Below are 20,936 nucleotides of genomic sequence, written 5' to 3'. Positions count from 1 at the left end.
CTCCTGACAACAAGTCCAAAGTATGTTAAGACATAGTCTTGCCTTCCTTGCTTCTAAGGAGCATTCTGATTGTAACTCTTCAAGACAGATTTGTTCATTCTTTTGGCAGTCCATGGTATATTCAATATTCTTCGCCAACACCACAATTCAAAGGTGTCAACTCTTCCTCGGTCTTCCTTATTCATTGTCCAGCTTTCACATGCATGTGGTGCAACCGAAAACACCATGGCTTGGGTCAGGCCCTGTTAGTCTTCAAGGTGACATCTTTGCTTTTCAACACTTTAAAGAGGTCTTTTGCAACCAATTTGCCTAACGCAATGAGTTTTTGATTTCTTGATTTCTACTACCATGGGTGTTGATTGTGGATCCAAGTAAATGAAACCTATGACAGCTTCAGTCTTTTCTTCATTTATCATGATGTGGCTTATTGGTCCAGTTGTGAGGATTTTTGTTTTCTTTATGTTGAAGTGCAATCCATACTGAAGGCTGTGGTCTTTGAACTTCATCAGTAAGTGCTTAAAGTCCTCTTCACTTTCAGCATGCAAAGTTGTGTCATCTGCATAACGCAGGTTGTTATTGAATCTTCCACCAGTCCTGGTGCCCCATTCTTCTTCATCTCGTCCAGATTCTCGGATTATTTGTGCAGCATACAGATTGTTGAGGTATGGTGAAAGGGTACAACCCTGTGCACACTTTTCCTGACTTTAAACCATGCAGCAACTCCTTGCTCTGTCCAAACGACTGCCTCTTGATCTATGTACAGGTTACTCATGAGCACAATTAAGTGTTCTGGAATCCTCATTCTTCGCAATGTTATCCATAATTTGTTATGATCCACACAGTCAAATGCCTTTGCATAGTCAATAAAATACAGGTAAACATCTTTCTGGTATTCTCTGCTTTCACCCACGATCCATCTGATATCAGCAATGATATCCCTGGTTCCATGTTCTCTTCTGAATTCAGCCTGAATTTCTGGCAGTTCCCTGCAGATATACTGCTGTAGCTGCTTTTGAATGATCTTCAACGAAATTTTACTTGCACGTGATATTAATGATATTGTTCAATAATTTCCACATTCGGTTGGATCACCTTTCTTGGGAATAGGCATAAATATGAATCTCTTCCAATTGATTGGCCAGGTAGCTGACTTCCAAATTTCTTGGCATAGATTAGTGAGCACTTCCAGTGCTGCATCCATTTGTTGAAATATCTCAATTGATATTCTGTCAATTCCTGGAGCCTTGTTTTTCACCAATGGCTTCAGTGCAGCTTAGACTTCTTCCTTCAGTACCATCGGTTTCTGATCATATGATACCTCTTAAAATGGTTGAAAATCAACCAATTCTTGGTATAATGACTCTATGTATTCCTTTCATCTTCTTTTGATGCTTCCTGCAATGTTTAAAATTTTCCCTATGGGATCCTTCACTGTTGCAACTCAAGGCTTGATTTTTCTCTTCAGTTCTTTCAGCTTGAGAAATTCCAAGTGTGTTCTTCCCTTTTCATTTTCTATCTCCAGCTCCAGGCTGGAGTAGCACACTGAAATGAAGAATATGTTGCCTCCAAAATACAAAGAGGCTCACTAGGTGTTGTGCCTCCTTTTTAGTTGTGAGAACAGCCCACTCTCAGTACCAAATGTCTTAGGCTGAGTTCTCTAGAGAAGCAAAACCAGTAAAGTGTACAAATACATAGAGAGAAAGATTTATATCAAGGAAATGGCTCATGAAATTGTAGAGGCTGGAATGTTCCAAGTCCATGGATTAGGATAGAGGCTTCTCTGGATTCGCATAGCTGCAGAGGCTGGTGAACCCGAGATCGGCAGGCTGGAGGGCAGGGCTCCCACTCACAGGCTGTGAAGATGAACAAATCCCAAGATCTATAGATAAACTGATAGCTCAAGTCCCAAAAACTGGAGGTCAGATAAACAGGAGGCAGCCACAGGATCTAGAGCAAGCAAAAAGCCAGAATGTCTGCTTTTATTCGAATCCAGGTCGCATCCCCAAGGAAATTCCTCTTCAGCTGATTGGCTACTCACAGCAGATTCCATCATGGGAGTGATCACATATAAATACTGAAAATCATGGCCCAGCCAAGTTGACACACAATCTTAACCGTCACACTTTCCTGCATCTAATTCTAAAATTACTACACAGCAGTTTATCCCTTTTTGTTTTCTTGTCATCCATGCCTCATGTCCTCAGAATTTTACCTTCAAATACCAAGGTATTTTTCTAAACCTAGAAGCCTGCCTATGATAAATTTTGGTCCCAACTATGAAGATAATATGTATTCTTTTCATTCTATTGTAGTGATCACTAAATAAATATTAGCTAATGAAAAAAAATTAATGTATTCATTAGTCATGACTTGCATTGACCCATCCATCTGTCTTGTCTCACTGGTTTCTTTTGGTGATATACCTAACAGATTAAAGGTGCATCCTAGAGGCCTAACAAGCCACAAACCCATTTTTCAAACAAACTTCACTAAGTGATGCTGATACTAATCTTATAACTGCAACTCACCATCAATCTCATGATTCTGATGCATGTGAGTAGGGTTCGGCAATTTCAAGCTTTTATGTGAAGCAGTTTACCCCTTGGCTGTTAACCAAAAGGTGGGTGGTTTGAACCCACCAGCAATTCCATGGGTAAAAGATGTGGCAGTTTGCTTCGTAAAGATTACAGCTTAGGAAATCCTATAGGGCAGTTCTGCTCTGTCCTATAGGGTCCTGATGAGTCAGAAACAACTCAATGGCAGCTTTTTTTCTTTCTCATAAAGAATTAGTGGCACAGGAGCTAAACGCTCAGCTGTTAACTGAGAGGTTGGTGGTTGGAACACACCAGCCACTTCTCAGGATAGAGATACGACAGTCTGCTTCCATAAGGATTACAGCCTTGGAAACCCTGTGGGGCAGTTATACCCTGCACTATAGGGCTACTATGAGTCAAAATCAACTCCACAGCCGTGGGTCTTCTTTCTCTTATTCTCTTCATACTGAAAGAGATCATATAAAGTTGTACAGTTATGTTCTACCTAGATGAGGTAATTCTTTTTAAAACTTGGCAGCTCTTAACTATAAAACTGAAAGCTATAGGAAAATCTCTACCTTCTGTTCATAATTTGTTCACTTATTTGAATTCACATTCTTACGTAGATGTCAAATTTGCAGATGGGACCTCCACATGTGCATATGTGTGTGCAGGTACCTGTGTGTGTGTGTGTGTGTGTGTGTACCTAAATTTTAAGCTACCTATGGGACTGCCTGAATAGTGTATTGTCAGCAATGAAAATCATGCTGCACTCAGACAGCAAATATTCATGATTTGTGGTATTAGTGACTCTTAAGGTCAACGATCATGCAGCATAAATCCTAATAAATGAATACCACAGCAACATGACTTCTATCCATTTCCAAGTATCAGGGGACCATATTTTCTAATTAACAACCTATTATTGTATTCTGACCTAACCTTGAAAACGCCAATAAATTGAATTATAATGCAAGTCATTCTAAATGTTTTTTTGAAAGAAGATATATGAATGTTATGCTGTCATGAATTCATTCCTCGGGGAAGTCTGTTTTCAGAAGAATCATCAGTTAAGTGCTTCCTTCTTTAGCTGGGTCTACCCTATTGTACATTCATTTGCTATCAGCCAAGTAATAATATTTTCATACACTGGGAAAGAGCATCCTGAGTGTGAAGAGTCAAAAGCAAAATTCACATAACAGTTCAGCCTTGCAGCCCTCAACCCACCTAGCCTTGCTATCTTTTGAGCCTTTGATTCCATAGATTCAGAATATCAGGCCACTTCAGCCCCAGTATGAGGACATTTCCATGTAGATGTGTTAATTAATTGTAGAGGTGACTAACTGCTGAGCAATTACTTCTGGCAAGGAGAACAAATGAAAAACACAAGGAGCAATCATTCTTAGAGATGTTCATGGTTGCTTCTCACAGAGAAGACAGAAGAGATGAGCAGAACCCTGCACAGGGACATCTCTCTTTTTGTTGATGATCCTGGGAATTCTTGCTGAGCAAATTCTTCTCACAGACGGTTCAGTGCACTCAACTCACTCAGCCACAAGCATTCTAAAGTCTAGAAATGTCAAATCCTTAAAGTAGCAAAGGGCTCCTCACTCCATTGCATAAATTTCTACAGTCTGCAAATATAATCCTGCGCGCTCGTAACGGTCTCTTCTTGGTTCGCAATGATCCTTCTTTTTCAGATAAGAGATCCATGTGTGTCCCTGGTAGCCATATTTGCATTTGTGTGGCCTTTCCCCTGGCCCTTACTAAATAATTTTAGGAGAATTCGCACCTTGGACCAGTTAAATTCTCTTAAGAATTTGGAATTTGGAGCAGAGAAACCCCAAGAAGGAAGTTGCTTCACTAATGTCAGTGCACGCCAAAGAAAGTCAACCGACTCTCACAGCTAGAGTTCCTGGATCGGCCTGGTTTCTTCCCTTTCTTAACTGTGATTACTCAATTCTCTTTAATATCATATGGGGCTTAGGACAGGAGAAATAAATTATCCCAATCCATCATAATAGAAAAAATGTTGGGTCATGGTTAAACCTTTGATATATAGGCTCCCAAGGTGATATTAATCATATTCTTATAGCTATTGATTGCTGAGACACTTAATAACCAATAAAACCAAAGCAAACCTGCTGCCATTGAGTCAATTCCAACTCATAATATCTCTGTAGGACAGAGTCGAATAGCCCCATAGAGTTTCCAAGGAGAGGCTGGTGGATTTGAACTGCCAACCTTTTGGTTAGGAGCTGAACACTTAACCACTGTACCACTAGAGCTCCAAATAGCAACAATAAATTCAGTTGTACTTTCCAAAATGTATATGTATGTTTGTAAAAACTCCAGAGCCTCACCATCTGTGAATCAGTGATTGTGGTACAGTATAAGATTCTAATGCATGTTTAATTTTTATGTGATGTGGCTAACCAGATGACACCGGTCTAAAAATGAGATAAATTAAAGGACATATGCTGACCAGTGATGCTCAAAAGATGATCTTAAGTATTCCTAAAGCTTTTTAATAAATTTTTTATTCCAATTTATTTTTTTAATATTTTAGCTATTTTAAACCATAATAAGCATTACACCACAATGTGTTCTATGCCATATGTTAATACATTCAAGAACCACCGTAATATTAATTTGTGCTGCCATGTTAATTTAATGCAGAGCACAAAGCAGCAAGAAAGCTATTTTTAACCCATTATTGACTACCTACTAGAGGCTAGTCACCTCTGAATGAATGGGAACCATTTGCAAAGGTGTCATTGATTATAGAGGGGTTACTTAGCACAAGGATTTTTTTTTTTTCCCAATTGAGGGTAGCCCATGCCTGATCATGTAAGACTATAGAAGCAATTACTTCACTGTTTATTAAGATTGTTTTGATACTATAAATATTAACTAATACACAAATTGGTGTTGAGGAGATTTAAGACTGTAATTCTCATCATAATCCCTGCTTTCAAAGTCATGTGCTTATTAAAATAGACATCAAGATTTGAATTTACAAAGTACTTCTATAGTAACAAAATATGGCTTTCATTCATTTCATATGTACTTTATATATTGAGGTTCACTATAAGATTTCATTTCATTAAAGATTTGTACAGGGAAAAAATACTTGAAAACTGCTATTATAGCAAGGTTTCTCAACCTCAGCGTCATTGATGTATTGGACCAGATAATTCTTTATTGTCTGAGGCTGTTCTGGGCATTGTAGAACGTTTAGCAACATCCCTGGCATCTACCCACTAAATGCTAGTAGCGACTTACAGTCCAGGCCTGACATTCAAAAATGTCTCCAGACATTGTTAAATTTCTCTTGTGGGGCAAAATCAGTCTTGTTTGAGAAGTATTGGCTGTGCTGATAAGTCATAAGATCGCATAGCTGGCCAACTCTCATGGACTGAACTGTGCCCCCCAAAAATATCTGTCAACTTGGCTAGGTCATGATTCGCAATATTGTGTGATTGTCTACCATTTTATCTTCTGATCTGATTTCCCTATATGTTGTAAGTTCTATCGCTATGATGAATAAAATGGATTAGCGGCAGTTATATTGATGAGGTGTACAAGATTAGGTAGTGTCTTAAGCCAATCTCTTTTGAGATAAAAAGGAGAGAAGTGAGCAGAGAGACATGGGGGATTTCATACCACCAAGTAAGCAATGCCAGCCACAGAACGTGTCCTTTGGACCTGAGGCTCCTGCGCTAAGATGCTCCCAGACTAAGGCAAGACTGATGACAAGGACCTTCCTCCAGAGCCGAGAGAGAGAGAAAGCCCTCCCCTGGAGCCGGCACCCTGAATTTGGACTTCTAGCCTATCAGACTGTGAGAAAATAAACTTGTCTTTGTTAAAGCCATCCACTTGTGGTATTTCTGTTATAGCAGCACTAAAGACTGAGACACCAACTCTAGTAATTCCCAGAGGATGTTTACTTATTCACATTAAAAAAAAAAAAACTCTTGAATAGCTGTTAAACAAAGGATAGACAGTTGAATTTTTTTTAAGTTTTTTAATTTTTTTTTAATGTTTATTGTTTTGTTTTATTTAGGATGCTTGAAACACTATGTGGACCATAAAAATAATGTTGTAAAACTGCTTTTGGACAACAAAGTGTATTATGACAAAACAGATTACAAAGTAGGAAGTAGGTATGGTAGCATATTTGAAAAAAAATAAAACTTGTTGGGTGCATGTTTGTGTATATGTGTGTATTCACAGAAAGAGAGATTTGGAAGTATATACACTAAGGTGTTAACAATGATTGCTTCTGATAGTTGGGATATTCCAACAACTTTCGTTTCCTTTCACTCTATTTTTATTTTTTTTATTTTTGTAATGAGCACATTTAACCATTAAAACAAGGGGAAAAAAAGTTGAGCAGATAATGTACCACTCTGAGTGAAGTATAACACTGCTAAACAAACACCAGTTTAAAATAAATCCAGGCACTATCAAAGTTCTCTGCGGGGCCATCTACTCCAATCCTTTCATGTCGCAAATATGAAAGCCTAGAGAGAATAAATAGGGTAGTTTCCTAAGGTCCCAAAACTCACCAAAGGGACCCCAAATGAGAACCCAGGTCTCTTCCAGTGCACCTCGCAGATGTAATCTCTAGTCAGTTGCACAAAAGATAGGATATTGATTAGATACACAGGTCTGAGGAAGGGAAGGAGTGAGAGGGAGAGCGAAGGATGGTTCGTTTATCATATAATGAAGTATAATTACATTGTCCCTTCCTTTAAATTGTGATTTCCCTGCTGCCACAGGACATAAAATGCCTGTGTCTCCCCCTGAAACAGAAGTTGCTATAACAAGTAACCAGTTGCCATCAAGTAGATTCCAACTCATGGTGATCTCATGTGTGTAAGAGTAGAACTGTGCTCCATCGGGTTTCCAATGAGTGATTTTCAGAAGTATATCACCAGGCCTTTGTTTTGAGGTACCTCTGAGTGGACTTGAGCCTCCAACTTTTGTGTTGGTAGCTGAGTGCCTTAACCATTTGCATCATCCAGGGACTCCCGAATTGCTCCGATGATGCCTAAATGCTCTTTGCTGGAAGCCATTGACAGGGCCTCGACCTTCCATCCTAAACTAGGAAAAGCACAGCTTTATCAGCTCCAGAGCACAGGTTATTTGGCAATTGTTTTTAGCATTTTTGATATAACAAGGCTTTCATAATTCTTTGCAGTTTTTTGTTGCAAAGAACATTACCTAGGATTGCCAGATAAAATATAAGATACCCAGTTAAATTTGAGTTTCAAATAAAAAATTTTGAAATAAATTTTTTGTAGCTTAAGTATGCCTCATATAATATTTGGGTGTAAGTAGCTTAGTGTAGTTGTTAAAATATGATAACACTAAAATTTTTATGCTAAAATAGTATTCATTATTCTATGCTCCCTGCTGAGTATGGGTGGACGAGGGCCTTGGAGAGGAATGTGAGACACCAAAAGTCATAAAACCCATTGCCGTCGAGTTGATTCCGACTCATAGCAACCCTATAGGACAGAGTAGAACTGCCCCATAGAGTTTCCAAGGACACCTGGTGGATTTGAGCTGCTGACCTCTTGGTTAGCAGCTGTAGCACTTAACCACTATGCCACCAGGGTTTCCACCAAAAGTCATAGAGAATATGTTTTGTTGTTGTGTTTTGTTTCTTTGTTATTATGTTCTAGGAAGAGAAGGTAGGCTGAGATGCATAAGGTAGATGTTTTCCTACTCCTAATGCCGGACTTCCCACAGATACAGGCAGAGACATTCCTAGAATGCTAGCAAATATGGGACGGGCCATGGGATAATAACTGCTGTAATGAAGACTATCATTATCACGGAGTGCGTGCTATATGGGATGCTGGCTGAGAACTTTGCGCACATTATCTCTTTTACTCCTTACAGCAATTGTATACAGGTGTTTGGATAGATGAGGGAACTGAAGCTCGTGGAGATAAATTAACTAGTCCAAGTTCACTCAGCTAGCGAGCTGTAAAGTAAGATTCAAACCCAATCTGCCTGCCTTCAAAAATTTCAATTCTAAAATTTTGATGCCTCATTTCTACCAACTGGTAAACATTTTGGAGGCTGGGAAGTTTGGAAATGAAACGCCGCCATCCTCTTGATGCTGTCTTTTCTCTCTTGCCCTGACAGGATCACCACCACGGCTGCGTGCATGATGGATCTGCGAAGATACCCTCTGGATGAACAAAACTGCACCCTGGAGATTGAAAGCTGTGAGTTACTTGGACAGGGGAATAAGAAAGAGGAATGTTTGGATTAAACTGCCTGACCCAACTAAACACAACCTTGGACTAAGTTAACTTAAGGGTTTGGCTGCTAACCAAAAGGTCAGCAGTTTGAATCCGCCAGGTGCTCCTTGGACACCTAAGGGGCAGTTCTACCCCATCCTACAGGTTGCTGTGAGTCAGAATCTACTCGATGGCAATGGGTAGGATGTTTTAGCTATACTACTCTGCCAACTTTTCAAGGGGTTCACAGTTTAGTGAAATTTTCCCCTATGTTGGTGGCTTACAGGTCATTTCAGTGCAGCTATCTTTTTGAACCGTTGGAGAAAGTCCACTTGTTTTAGCTCGACAATCTATGACCTCATGCTTTCTCCTTCTCAGAGCTGAGTTTCTCCCAAGACCTTCCAATACTCACACTGCGTTCATAAGAAAGGAAAAACATTTCAATATGAAAAGACTTTTTGAAATGACTTTTGGTTCAATATTCTGTCTTCCAGGAAGATTGTCAATTATTGTCTTTTAGAAAAACAATATGGTGGAGTACTGTGTGCGTGTGCCCTTCCTCATGGGACACATGATGATCAATGGTATTCATGGAGCTTCTGCTTTGGGCCAAAAACAATGTTTTTAGTTCTAGTGGCTGATTTTGGTTAGTCCTCTTGGACTGGATTTCATTGATTACTCTCTCAACCATGAAAATATTTTAGTCACTAAGATTTAATGTGATTGACTGTCTTTGTGTTATTGCTTCTAAGCCATCAACTTGCAGGTATTTGAGCTCTTTAATTGTGAATACCAGTCCTAAGCCATTTCCTGGCTCTCAGGGGTACAGAGAGGTGCGGTAGCTAATTCAGAGCATTGTTGTTAGCTGCCATCGAGTCGATTCTGAGTCATGGCAACCCCATGTTTGCGGGATAGAACTGTTCCATAGGGTTTTCAAGGCTGTGGCCTTTCAGAAGCAGATCGCCAGACCTGTCTTCTAGGCAACCTTGGGTTAATTCGAACTGCCAGTCTTTCAGCAAGTAGTTCAGAGCTTAACCGTTTGCTCTTCCCAGGGCCTGGGAGAGCATTACCACTTAATGTAATGAGGTAAACTGTCATATATTTATTTAGGTTATCTAAAGTACTTTCCAGACCTTAGCACAAAAAGGTAAAGGTCATTTTTGAAATGGCGAATGTTTCGTTACCTATATATTTATCACAACGAGAAAAATGGTTAAGAAAAAAAAGGTATGGGAAAATTCCAAGTGACCCTCCAGTGTCTGATTATTAAGCAAGTTCATTAATTTTCTAGTTCTACTATATACAAACACAGAAATAGATGAAGATGCTATGTAGACATAGTGATAGATATAGACATGGACATAGATCTATTGTCACTAGACCCCGGGGTAAACAACAAGAAAATTCATTACTGTTCTTTGCTTAATATTCTAATTTTAAAGCTCATTATATAAGGAATTTGGTATGTATTGAAAGGTGTTAATATATAAAAATATTGACGGTGACTTTTAATTTAAATGCCAAAACCTAGTGAGTTTGAATCACAGGAATGAAATACAAACCCAAACATTTACTAATGGCTAATAATGTTCTATAGCCAAGGGAGAACTTTAGTTAAACAAGTGAACTGTTAGTTTTTGGAACTGTTGAAGAAAGAGAAGGTAACTCATGGAATTTTCACGCATATGAGTTGCCTTTTGTCCCTGATCTCTTTTCCAATGACTGTGATTTTTGAACCTTGGCATCTGCTGGACAGCATAAGTATATGACCACCTCTTGATATTTCAGTATCCTAGGACTTACATCATTCAGGTAAAGGAACAGTGAATTTTGACAAGTACTTCAATTGATTCTGTGCTGTAAATTGCAGGTGCTGAAATTAGCACCATTATATCCTCAAATACATATTTTAATATATAATGCATAGTGAGATTTTCTGTTACGATACATTGACTGTTTTCTGTAAGTAAGCAAGTTTCTTCATTTATATTTAGCGTAGATGACTTTTAGGTCCATTTATCATATAATGATCTTATAATGATCAAAAACAAAAAGGATAACTGGAGCAAAAATTGAACATAATCGTGGAGTGGGGCAGGAATAGGGGAGAGGAGCCCAGCCAGCAAGATGCCCCACAGTAACCATAAAGTATGGGGGCAGGCAATAGGTGATAACCTAGACAAATAATAATTATCATCAAGATAGTCCCATAAGATGCAACCAGCTGTCTGGACAGATGGATGAGGCATAGTAATGGGAACTTTAAAATCGACTAATAAGTAAGGATGCAGGCAGATGGTGACCATCATCAGTGTGGCCCACTGCAGGGCTCCAGTCCCTAAAGACATTTACCTTGAGCAAAGCAGACACTCAGGCTTGTAACAATTTGCAGGATGAAGAGACAATGAAAGCAGAAACTTTGGAGAAAGGAAAGAAATATGAAATTAATGTTTAGTAAGTTTTATAATGTTTACCTATGTGTCTGGAAGGTAGAAATCACTTAAAAATTTTTTTTTCTTTTTTTTTAAGTGATTTCTACCTTCCAGACACATAGGTAAACATTATAAAACATCTCTACAAGTATTAAAAACTAAAACCAAACTAGTTGCCAACTCATAATAACCCTATATGACAGAGTAGAACCGCCCCTTAGAGTTTCCAAGGCTGTAAATCTCTACAGTGGAGCAGCTGGTAGGTTCGAACCACTGCCCATTGGTTAGCAGATTTTTGGGTAGCAGTTAACTGCTGTGCCACCGGGACTCCCTCCCATACAGCCTAGGAAACCTGATGGGGCGGTTCTACTCTGTCCTATAGGGTCACCATGAGTTGGAACAATAAGTATTACTGAACACTTATTTGAGAGATGGTGTATCTGAGGCTCAGAGAAGTAAAATAACTTATCCAGAGCCACGAGGACAAGGAGAGAGTGGAGTACAGCTTCAACTCCAGTTGATCTCGTTTCCATCATGGAACCCTGCAATCAACAGCTGAGTAAGGGACCAGAGCATCGATGATTAGAACTATAGCAGCAGTTGGAAACACTCCCAGCTAGGTTGAGGATGCTGAATCACCCCAAGACTGGTCTATATTTCCTAAAATTGCCTCTGGTAAATGTCAGAATTGGTCCCAGAATCTGAAGATGAATTTAGCTTTTAGTTCAAAGATTAAGTTATTGCAGCTGTGGAGAGAGGGTGTCCTGTGAATATAGAAAACGAAGAAGGCCATCATTCCACTGATATTACCCTAAAAAAAAAAGCCTCAAATGACAAGATTGTTTTATGTTAATATTTTAAAGTGTATCCCTTCTTAAAAGTAGATAAACCAATGTAAAAAAAAAAAAATGTAAACAGACCTTAAATCTCAAGAATAATAATTTTAAGCAGTGAAGCAATATGTGCCGATAATATGGAGCTTGAATGAGCCTAGCTTATTTCTATGTAAAGGATACTTCACTAAGCGTTAATGCTATATCAGGTACTCATCAGTTTTTTAACTCTTCATGAAGAAACATGTTGTGTTATTTGCTGAAACAGCTTTCCCTGAATTGACAATTTATCAGGACTACAACTTAGCTCTAAAGTGATTACAAATGAGAAGCTCTAGTGTCAGTTGGGAAATAAGAATGATAAAGTAGTCATTTCATTGCTGTCAGATTGAACCAATCATACCTTTATGACCAACAAAGTGGAAATTTTGTCTACCTTACAGAATTTACTAGTTTGTATGCCCTACCATCATCATTCTAAAGCTGAGGAAATACATCCCTTGGTTGGGTCATCTGAGGCAAATTAAAGATGTTTTGTTTTTCTCTAATGTCATCTAATCAAGTAAAATTGGAAAGTCCATAAAGGCTTGTTAAATTGAAAAGTTACTTGAACTTGGAACAGGTTAACAGTTTCATAACCCTGCAGTGCTATAAAATGAGTTAATGACATATAGAAAAAAGTCAATGAAGGAATTTAGTGTAAAGAAGATTTTGAATTTGAAATCAACAAAGCTATCATGTGAAGGTTTGATATCCACAAGCTTCATGAAGAAATGGAGAGTGCTTGGGGTAACAGTCATGGAGGAGTTGGTCCCTTCACCTATTTTCTACAGCAGTAATTGAGGAATAGCTCACCCTAATCTCACTGTCCACTTTCAGCAGATGGTATCACAAGCCATTTCAGGCCTGATATCTCAGCGTTCTCACCCATCTTCCTCTAAACTTCCTTATGTCATCACCATTATGAGTTAGTCCCCTGTATTCAGAGGAAGAGGTGCTCCTAGCTCTTTCATAGGTTGACCTTGCCCCTGTGTTCAGGATTCCATCTCCTTCCTCTTTTGGGAATTGGTTATCTCAAGACCACACAAACATCCCCCTTAGTCTCTCAGATCCTCAATCTTGTCCACTACTAGCACTTTTTTGTAGCTTACAAACAAGCTGAAATCTCCTTTCCTCTTAAAACACTTCCACTCTACTCCCACATCTCCATTAAGTTTTTTCCTAATATTCCTATTTTCTTTTTCTCCAAACCACTTGAAAGAATGGTCTTAATATATTGTCTATTGTTTCAACTTCCTCTCAACCCACCGTGATCTGGAACCTGTCTACCCACCTCCTGTCTTCACCAAAACTGTTCTTAGAAAGGTCACATCGTTGTTGCTGTTGTTATGTGCCCTCAAGTTGGCTCCAACTCATAGCGACTCTATGTACAATAGAACAAAACACTGCCGGTCCTGCTCCCTCCTCACAATTGTTGCCATGCTTGAGCCCATTGTTGCAGCCACTGTGTCAATCCATCTCATTGAGGGTCTTCCTCTTTTCTGCTGACCCTCTACTTTACCAAGCATGATATCCTTCTCCAAGGACTGATCCCTCCTGATAACATGTCCAAAGTATGTGAGACATAGTCTCGCCATCCTTGCTTCTAAGGACCATTCCGGTTGTACTTCTCCCAAGACAGATTTGTTCATTCTTTTGGAAGTCCATGGTATATTCGATATTCTTCACCAAAGTTGTCAATTCTTCTTCACCCTTACTTATTCGTTGTCCAGCTTTTGCATGCATATAAGGCAATTGAAAACACCATGGCTTGGGTCAGGCTCACCTTAGTCCTCAAGGTGACATCTTTTGCTTTTCAACAGTTTGAAGCAGTCTTTTGCAGCTGATTTGTACAATGCAATGTGTCTTTTGATTTCTTGGCTGCTGCTTCCACGGGTGTTGATTGTGGTTCCCAGGAAGATGAAATCCTTGACAACCTCAGTCTTCTCTCCGTTTATCATGATGTTGCTTATTGGTCCAGTTGTGAGGATTTTTATTTTCTTTATGTTGAAGTGTAATCCATACTGAAAGCTGTGGTCTTCGATCTTCATCAGTAAGTGTTTCAAGTCCTCTTCACTTTCAGCAAGCAAGATTGTGTCATCTGTGTAACGCAGGTTGTTAATGAGTCTTCCTCCAAACCTGATGCCCCATTCTTCTTCATATACCCCAGCTTCTTGGATTATTTGCTCAGCATACAGCTTTTGCATGCATATAAGGCAATTGAATAAGTATGGTGAAAGGATACAAAACAAATGCACACCTTTCCTGACTTTAAAACATGCACTATCCCCTCATTCTGTTCAAATGACTACCTCTTGATTCATATACAGATGCCTCATGGGCACAATTAAGTGTTCTGGAATTCCCATTATCCACAATGTTATCCATAATTTGTTATGATCCACACAGTCAAATGCCTTTGGATAGTCAATAAAACACAGGTAAACATCTTTCTGGTATTCTGTGCTTTTAGCCAAGATGCATCTGATATCAGCAATATCCCTGGTTCCATGTGCTCTTCTGAATCTGGCTTGACTTTCTGGCAGTTCTTTGTCAATATACTGCTGCAGCCACTTTTGAATGATCTTCAGCAAAATTTCGCTTGTGTGTGTGATATTAATGATATTGTTTGATAATTTCCACATTTGGTTGGATCACCTTTCTTTGAAATAGGCATAAATATGGATCTCTTCCAGTTAGTTGGCCAGGCAGCTCTCTTGCAAATTCCATGACATAGACAAGTGAGCACTTCCAGTGCTGCATCAATTTACTGATACATCTCAATTGGTATTCCATCAATTCCTGGAACCTTGCTTTTTGTCAGTGCCTTCAGTGCAGCTTGGGACTTCTTTCAGTACCATCAGTTTCTGATCGTATGTTACCTCCTAAAATGGTTGAACGTCAACCAGTTCTTTTTGGTGTAGTGACTCTGTGTAGTCCATCTATCTTCTTTTGATGCTTCCTGTGTCTTTTAATATTTTCCCCACAGAATCCTTCAGTATTGAACTTGAGGCTTGAATTTTTTCTTCAGTTCTTTTAGCTTGAGAAATGCTGAATATGTTCTTCCCCTTTGGTTTTCTATCTCCAGGTCTTTGCACAGGTCATCATAGTACTTTTTCTTCTTTAGCAGCCCTTTGAAATCTTCCATTCAGCTCACATCACATTACATTCCAGTAATTCCCAAATGTATATCTCCAGCTCATGTCTCTCTTCTGTGCCCCAGATTGATATACATAACACTTTTCTTGACATAAATATTTTGATATTTCAAAGGGATCTTAAACTTAATGTGCCCCAAACTTAACTCTTGCTTTTTCCCTCCCAAGTCAGTTTCTTTTCCAATCTCCCTACTCTCACTATTCAACCAAAATCCTAGAAATAACTGTAGACAGCTTCCTCTCCCTTATGCCTCTCCCATCCAATCTATTGTCAAGTACTGTTCATTCTACCTGCTAAATATTCCTTAAATCTTTCCACTTCCTCTGCCACAAGTCTTCTTACCTGAACTGTCGAAGTCTTTTTATTGTTTTGTTTTGTTTTTTACTTTCACTCTTGACTATCTCCAACTCATTCTCTACCCGCCAGAACGATCTTTGTGAGATGTAAATTAAATCATATTACTTCTCTGCTTAAAAATATTTGAAGACTTCCCATTGCATGTAGGAAACTCTCCAAATATCTTAATTTAACTTTCAAGCTCCTGAGTGAACTGTCCTTCCTCCATATCTCTAATGTCATCTATTGCTGTCTTCTCCTTGCTTACCACCCTAAATTCTAACGCTAAGGACTTCTTTTAGTTTAGTGCAGACTAATCTTTCTCCTGTCTCATGACCTTCACCATTGTGTTCCTTTTGTCTGAAATGCTTTTCTCCCTCTGGCTTTCCTCTTCTCATCCTTCAGATCCCGCCTAAGTTGCCACCTCCAATAAAAGGCTTTCCTAAAGTAATTTAAATTAGGAATTTAAGTTATTCCTTTCTAAATTAGGTTTCCCATATGGCACTTTGTAGTATTTGTTTGTTTCCTTGTTTATTGTTTCTCTCCCCTGTGGACTATAAACTCCACAAGGGAAGGGGTTCATCATTTTGTTTAATATCCAATAGTTAAGACCTAATTTTTTACCTGACAATAAATATTTGTGAGTGAAGGTATGTTAAATTTCTTAGCTCTAAACTCAAGTCTTTGGAATTTGGGAAGATAAATCTATTTTTAATTTTTTTCAGACATGAATTAGGGCAGGGATTTATTACTTGCAATAAAATATTCTTTTGTTTGTATAATTTTAGGTCCATGCTTTAAGACTATCTCAAAAAATTAACATTGTAAATATGCCAACCAAGAGCCAGATTGTGGAAAACTTAGCATTTTAATTACTTTAGGAATTTTAATAGGCTGAGAAATGTGATTACTCACTATGTTTTGCTTCCCCATGAGTCATTAAGTATCTATGATCCTCCTACTTGAGCCACAGCCAAGTTATCAAGCAAAGTTAACTTAGTAATAACTGGTTATTTTTGCATAGGTTTCTTGTTTTTAAAAAAATCATTTGGCAACTTTTAATCCAGGTATTGTCTTAATGTTTTCAATTTAATGAAACTTATGTTCAATCTATCTGTTAGCCTCTGAGTTTTTTTTTTTTTAATTGTGTATTAGGTGAAAGTTTACAGAGCAAATTAGTTTCCCAATCGAGAGTTCCATGACATTGGTTTCATTTCCCACAATGTGTCAGTAGTCTCCCCATTTCTGTCCTATTTTCCCCTTTTCCTTTCATCCTGATTTTCTATCCCTTCCTACCTTCTCGTCTTTGCTTTTGGGCAAATATTGCCCTTTTGATTTCAAATAATTGATTAATCTAAGGAGCACATTCCTCTTGGGTGTTATTGTTTATTTTATGGGCCTGTTTATGGCTTGGCAGAAAGATGGCCTTCTTAAATGGTTTCAGTTCCAGTTCAGAAGAGTGTCTTATGGCGTTAGTCTCAGGGGTTCCTCCAGTCTCTGTCAATAAGTCTGGGCTTTTTTGTAAATTTGATTATTGGTTCTACAGTTTTTCTCCTACTCTGTCCAGGACCCTCTGTTGTGATCACAATCAGAGCAGTCGGTAGTGGTAGCCAGGCACCATCTAGTTTTTTTGGTCTCAGGGTTGTGTAGGCTGTGGTTCATGTGATCCGTTAATCCGTTGGACTAATCGCCCCCTTGAGTCTTTGGTTTTCTGAGCCTCTGAATGTTATTGTGTTAATTTAGATGTCTTAGTGGTAACAAACGTGCATGGAATGGCAGGCAATAGTGATGCTTGATCATTTCCAAAAGCAAAGTTTTCTTGTCCATAAAGATAACAGATGATAACAAAAATGTATTTCCTTGACAAAATGGCATAACTCAACTGTGAAAAGAGAAATTTTGCTGCAGATAATTCAAAAACAGTTGCAGCAGTACATCAACAGGGAACTGCCAGAAATTCAAGCCAGACTCAGAGGAGGATGTAGAGTGAGAGATATCATTGCTGATGTCAGATGGATCTTGGCTGAAAGCAGAGAATACGAGAAAGATATTTGCCTGAGTTTTACTGGCTATGCAAAGGCATTAGACTCTGTGAATCATAACAAATTATGGATAATATTGTAAACAATGGGAATTCCAGAACACTTAATTGTACTCATACGGAACCTGTACATAGACCAAGAGGCAGTTGTTCAAAGAGAACAAGGGGATAATATGTGGTTTAAAATCAGGAAAGGTGTGTGTCAGGGTTGTATTCTTTTGCCATATTACTCGATATGTATGCTAAACAAGTAATCCAAGAAGCCATGAAGAAGAATGTGGCATCAGCATTGGAAAGAAGACTCTTTAACAATCTGTGATATGCAGAGAAAACAACCTTGCTTGCTGAAAGTGAAGAGGAATTGAAGCACTTACTAATGAAGATCAAAGACTACAGCCATCAGTAGAGATTACACCTCAACATAAAGAAAACAAAAATCCTCACAACTGGACCAATATACATCATGATAAGTGGAAAAATGGTTGAAGTTGTCAAGGATTTTATTTTACTTGGATTCAATCCCTCCTGATGACATGTTCAAATCAAGCTAGTTAGACAATGCTCTATTGTAATCTATAAGGTTTGTATTGGCTGATTTTTGGAAGAAAATTGCCAGGCCTTTCTTCTTAGTCTGTCTTAGTCTAAAAGTTCCACTGACACCTGTCCATTATGAATGACCCTGCTGGTGCTTGAAATACCCATGGCATAGCTTTCAGCATCATAGCAATATGCAGGCCACCACAGAACAGCAAACTGATAGATGGGTGGGGAAACTTAACTATAAAGCTAGCCTTATAGTTGGTCACTTCTACCCAATAGATAGTTCAACATCCATAGAAGCAGCAGTCAAGAAATCAAATGAGTATTGAATTGGGAAAATCTGCTGCAAAAGAACTCTTTAAAGTGTTTAAAAGCAAAGATGCCACTTTGAGGACTAAGGTGCGCCTGACCCAAGCCATGGTATTTTCAGCCACCTCTATGCATGCAGAAGCTCCGTGTGCTGAGTAATCCCTGGTTTACCACGTAGCAGCAACCACGCAGTCAGGTGAGCAAAAGTTGGAGAAGATGGATTTAGAATTTAAGCAGAGGTGTTTATTTGTGAAATAAGTCCTGCCTTAAGAACTTCCCCTTCTACGGAGGCACTTCAGCTAAAGTGAAATGACCACCTACCTGGACTAATATAGAAGACGTTATTCATTGAGAGACCAGTTGAATTATATGACCTTGAAGATCTCTTTCAGCTCTAAAACCTGGAACTCTGGGAGCATTCAGTTTAGTTACATCACCAATAAATTACTTTATGTGCTTTCCTACAATATTGACTTTGAAGTGATTGTAATTTTTAAAGAAATTAAAATACAGAAAAAAGTGTCATGAACACATGAACATATAAATACTCACAAGATAAATATGAAATATAGGACAATTACAAGCAAAAGCTTTTGAACCGTTCTTAGACTTTATTGCTGCCTGCCAAATCATTATTTCTCATCTGGAATAATTTAAAAATAGCATCTACAACACGTTGAACACTTTCTATTCGCGAATGCTAAACACCAAAAATAACAGAAGTAAATTGAACTTCATGAATGATTCATGACTTCCCTTGCTTTGTGTCCCATTGTCAAAGAAATTAGCAGCATTGGATATCTCCTTAGATAAATTTGATTTTGCCATATTCAGTAGTCTACTTAATGAAAATGAATGTTTCATATTTATGTTCATAGAAATGTTAATGAATTTTAGTGCCTGTAGCTTTTTTGATGAGCAGAGGGGTGGGTGTAGGGAGGAAAAAAAAAAAATTTCTGAATTAATTTATTCCTTTTTCCAGGCTTCATCTTTCAAACTGTGAAAAAATACTCTCTGAAAAGTCTCTGATCTCTAAAGTTATAAAATAAAAGCCAGTGGGGAAATGAAGTAGCTTTTTATGAAAATTACATTTGCAATCAACTTGACTATACCAAAACAAAGCAAAAAAAACCTGCTGCCATCAAACCTGCTGTCGCTATGATTCTGACTCATAGCGACCCTGTAGGACAGAATAGAACTGCCCTATACTGTTTCCAAAGCTGTAATCTTTATGGAATCACACTGCCACATTATTTCTCCCATGGAGTGGGTGGTGAGTTTGAGCTGACGACCTTTTGGTTAGGAGCCAAACACCGTAACCGCTGCCGTCGAGTCGACTCCAACTCATAGTAACCCTCTGGACAACAAAACAGAATGTTGCTTCATCCTCACGATCACCAGCATGTTTGAGTCCATTGTTGCCGTTCCTATGGCAATCCATCTCATGGATGGTCTCCCTCACCCTTGTTGGCTCTCTGCTTCATCAAACATTATGTCCTCTTCCAGCGATGCATCCCTCCTGATGATATGTCTAAAGCAACCTAGTTAGACAATATTCTGTTATGATCTATAGGGTTTTTATTGGATGATTTTTAGAAGCAGATTGCTAGGCCTCTCTTCCTAGTTTCTCTTAGTCTAGAAGCTCCACTGACACCTGTCCATTATGGGTGACCCTGCTGGTCTTTGAAATACCAGTAGCATAGCTTTCAGCATTGTAGCAATATGCAGGCCACCACAGTACAGCAAAGTTACAGATGGGTGGGGAAACTAAACTATAAAGTTAGCGTTATAGGTGCTCACTTCTACCATATAGACAGTTCATTTGCCATGCATGTGTAATGGTTGTGTAGATTGATGTGGATATCTCTGATCTACAGATTTACTTTTCAGGAAGTTTCTTCTCTCCTTGGTGTTCTGTTGGATGGCCATCTTGCTAGCAGCTTCCTAAAAGAAAGTGCAAAATAAAGCTCTTTTTTTTTTTTTCTTAAGGTTTTAGGTATTAGCCAAACACTTAAAGACACATTTTATAATGGAGCTTTGATCTTCTAGAACTGGAAATTTTTGCAAAACTGAGGATTTTGGGTTCAATAGAAGTCCAGACTTGATAACAATATTGTTGTTAAGCTGTTGTTCTTAAGTATCATTGAGTCCGCTCCCACTCATAGCAACAGAACGAAACATTGCATGGTCCTGTGCCATTCTCACTATTGTTGTTGCAGCCACTGTGTCAATCCATCTGGTTGAGGGTCTTCCTCTTTTTCACTGACCCTCTACTTTACCAAGCATGAAGTCCTCCAGGGATTGGTCCCTCCTGATAACATGTTCAAAGTATGTGAGACAAAGTCTTGCCATTTTTGCCTCTAAGGAGCATTCTGGCTGTACTTCCTCCAAGACAGTTTTGTTTACTCTTCTGGCAGTCCATGGCATATTCAGTATTCTTCACCAACACCATA

The 20,936-nt window shown here is 38.7% G+C and overlaps 1 protein-coding gene across 1 annotated transcript in view; it reads left to right on the top strand.

Annotated features, from left to right (window-relative positions):
* The window catches only part of GABRB1 (gamma-aminobutyric acid type A receptor subunit beta1), a 508,700-nt gene that overhangs the window by 365,187 nt on the left and 122,577 nt on the right, over nt 1-20,936 (top strand). The window contains exon 5 of the mRNA XM_064285862.1: nt 8,697-8,779. Coding sequence (XP_064141932.1) covers nt 8,697-8,779 — 83 coding nt within the window. The remainder of the gene's footprint in view (nt 1-8,696; nt 8,780-20,936) is intronic.

This window comes from Loxodonta africana, chromosome 5 (genome assembly GCF_030014295.1).
Source record: "Loxodonta africana isolate mLoxAfr1 chromosome 5, mLoxAfr1.hap2, whole genome shotgun sequence".
NCBI lineage: Eukaryota > Metazoa > Chordata > Mammalia > Proboscidea > Elephantidae > Loxodonta > Loxodonta africana.
Note: the sequence above shows the minus strand (reverse complement) of the source record. Positions and strands in the feature narration are given on the sequence as shown.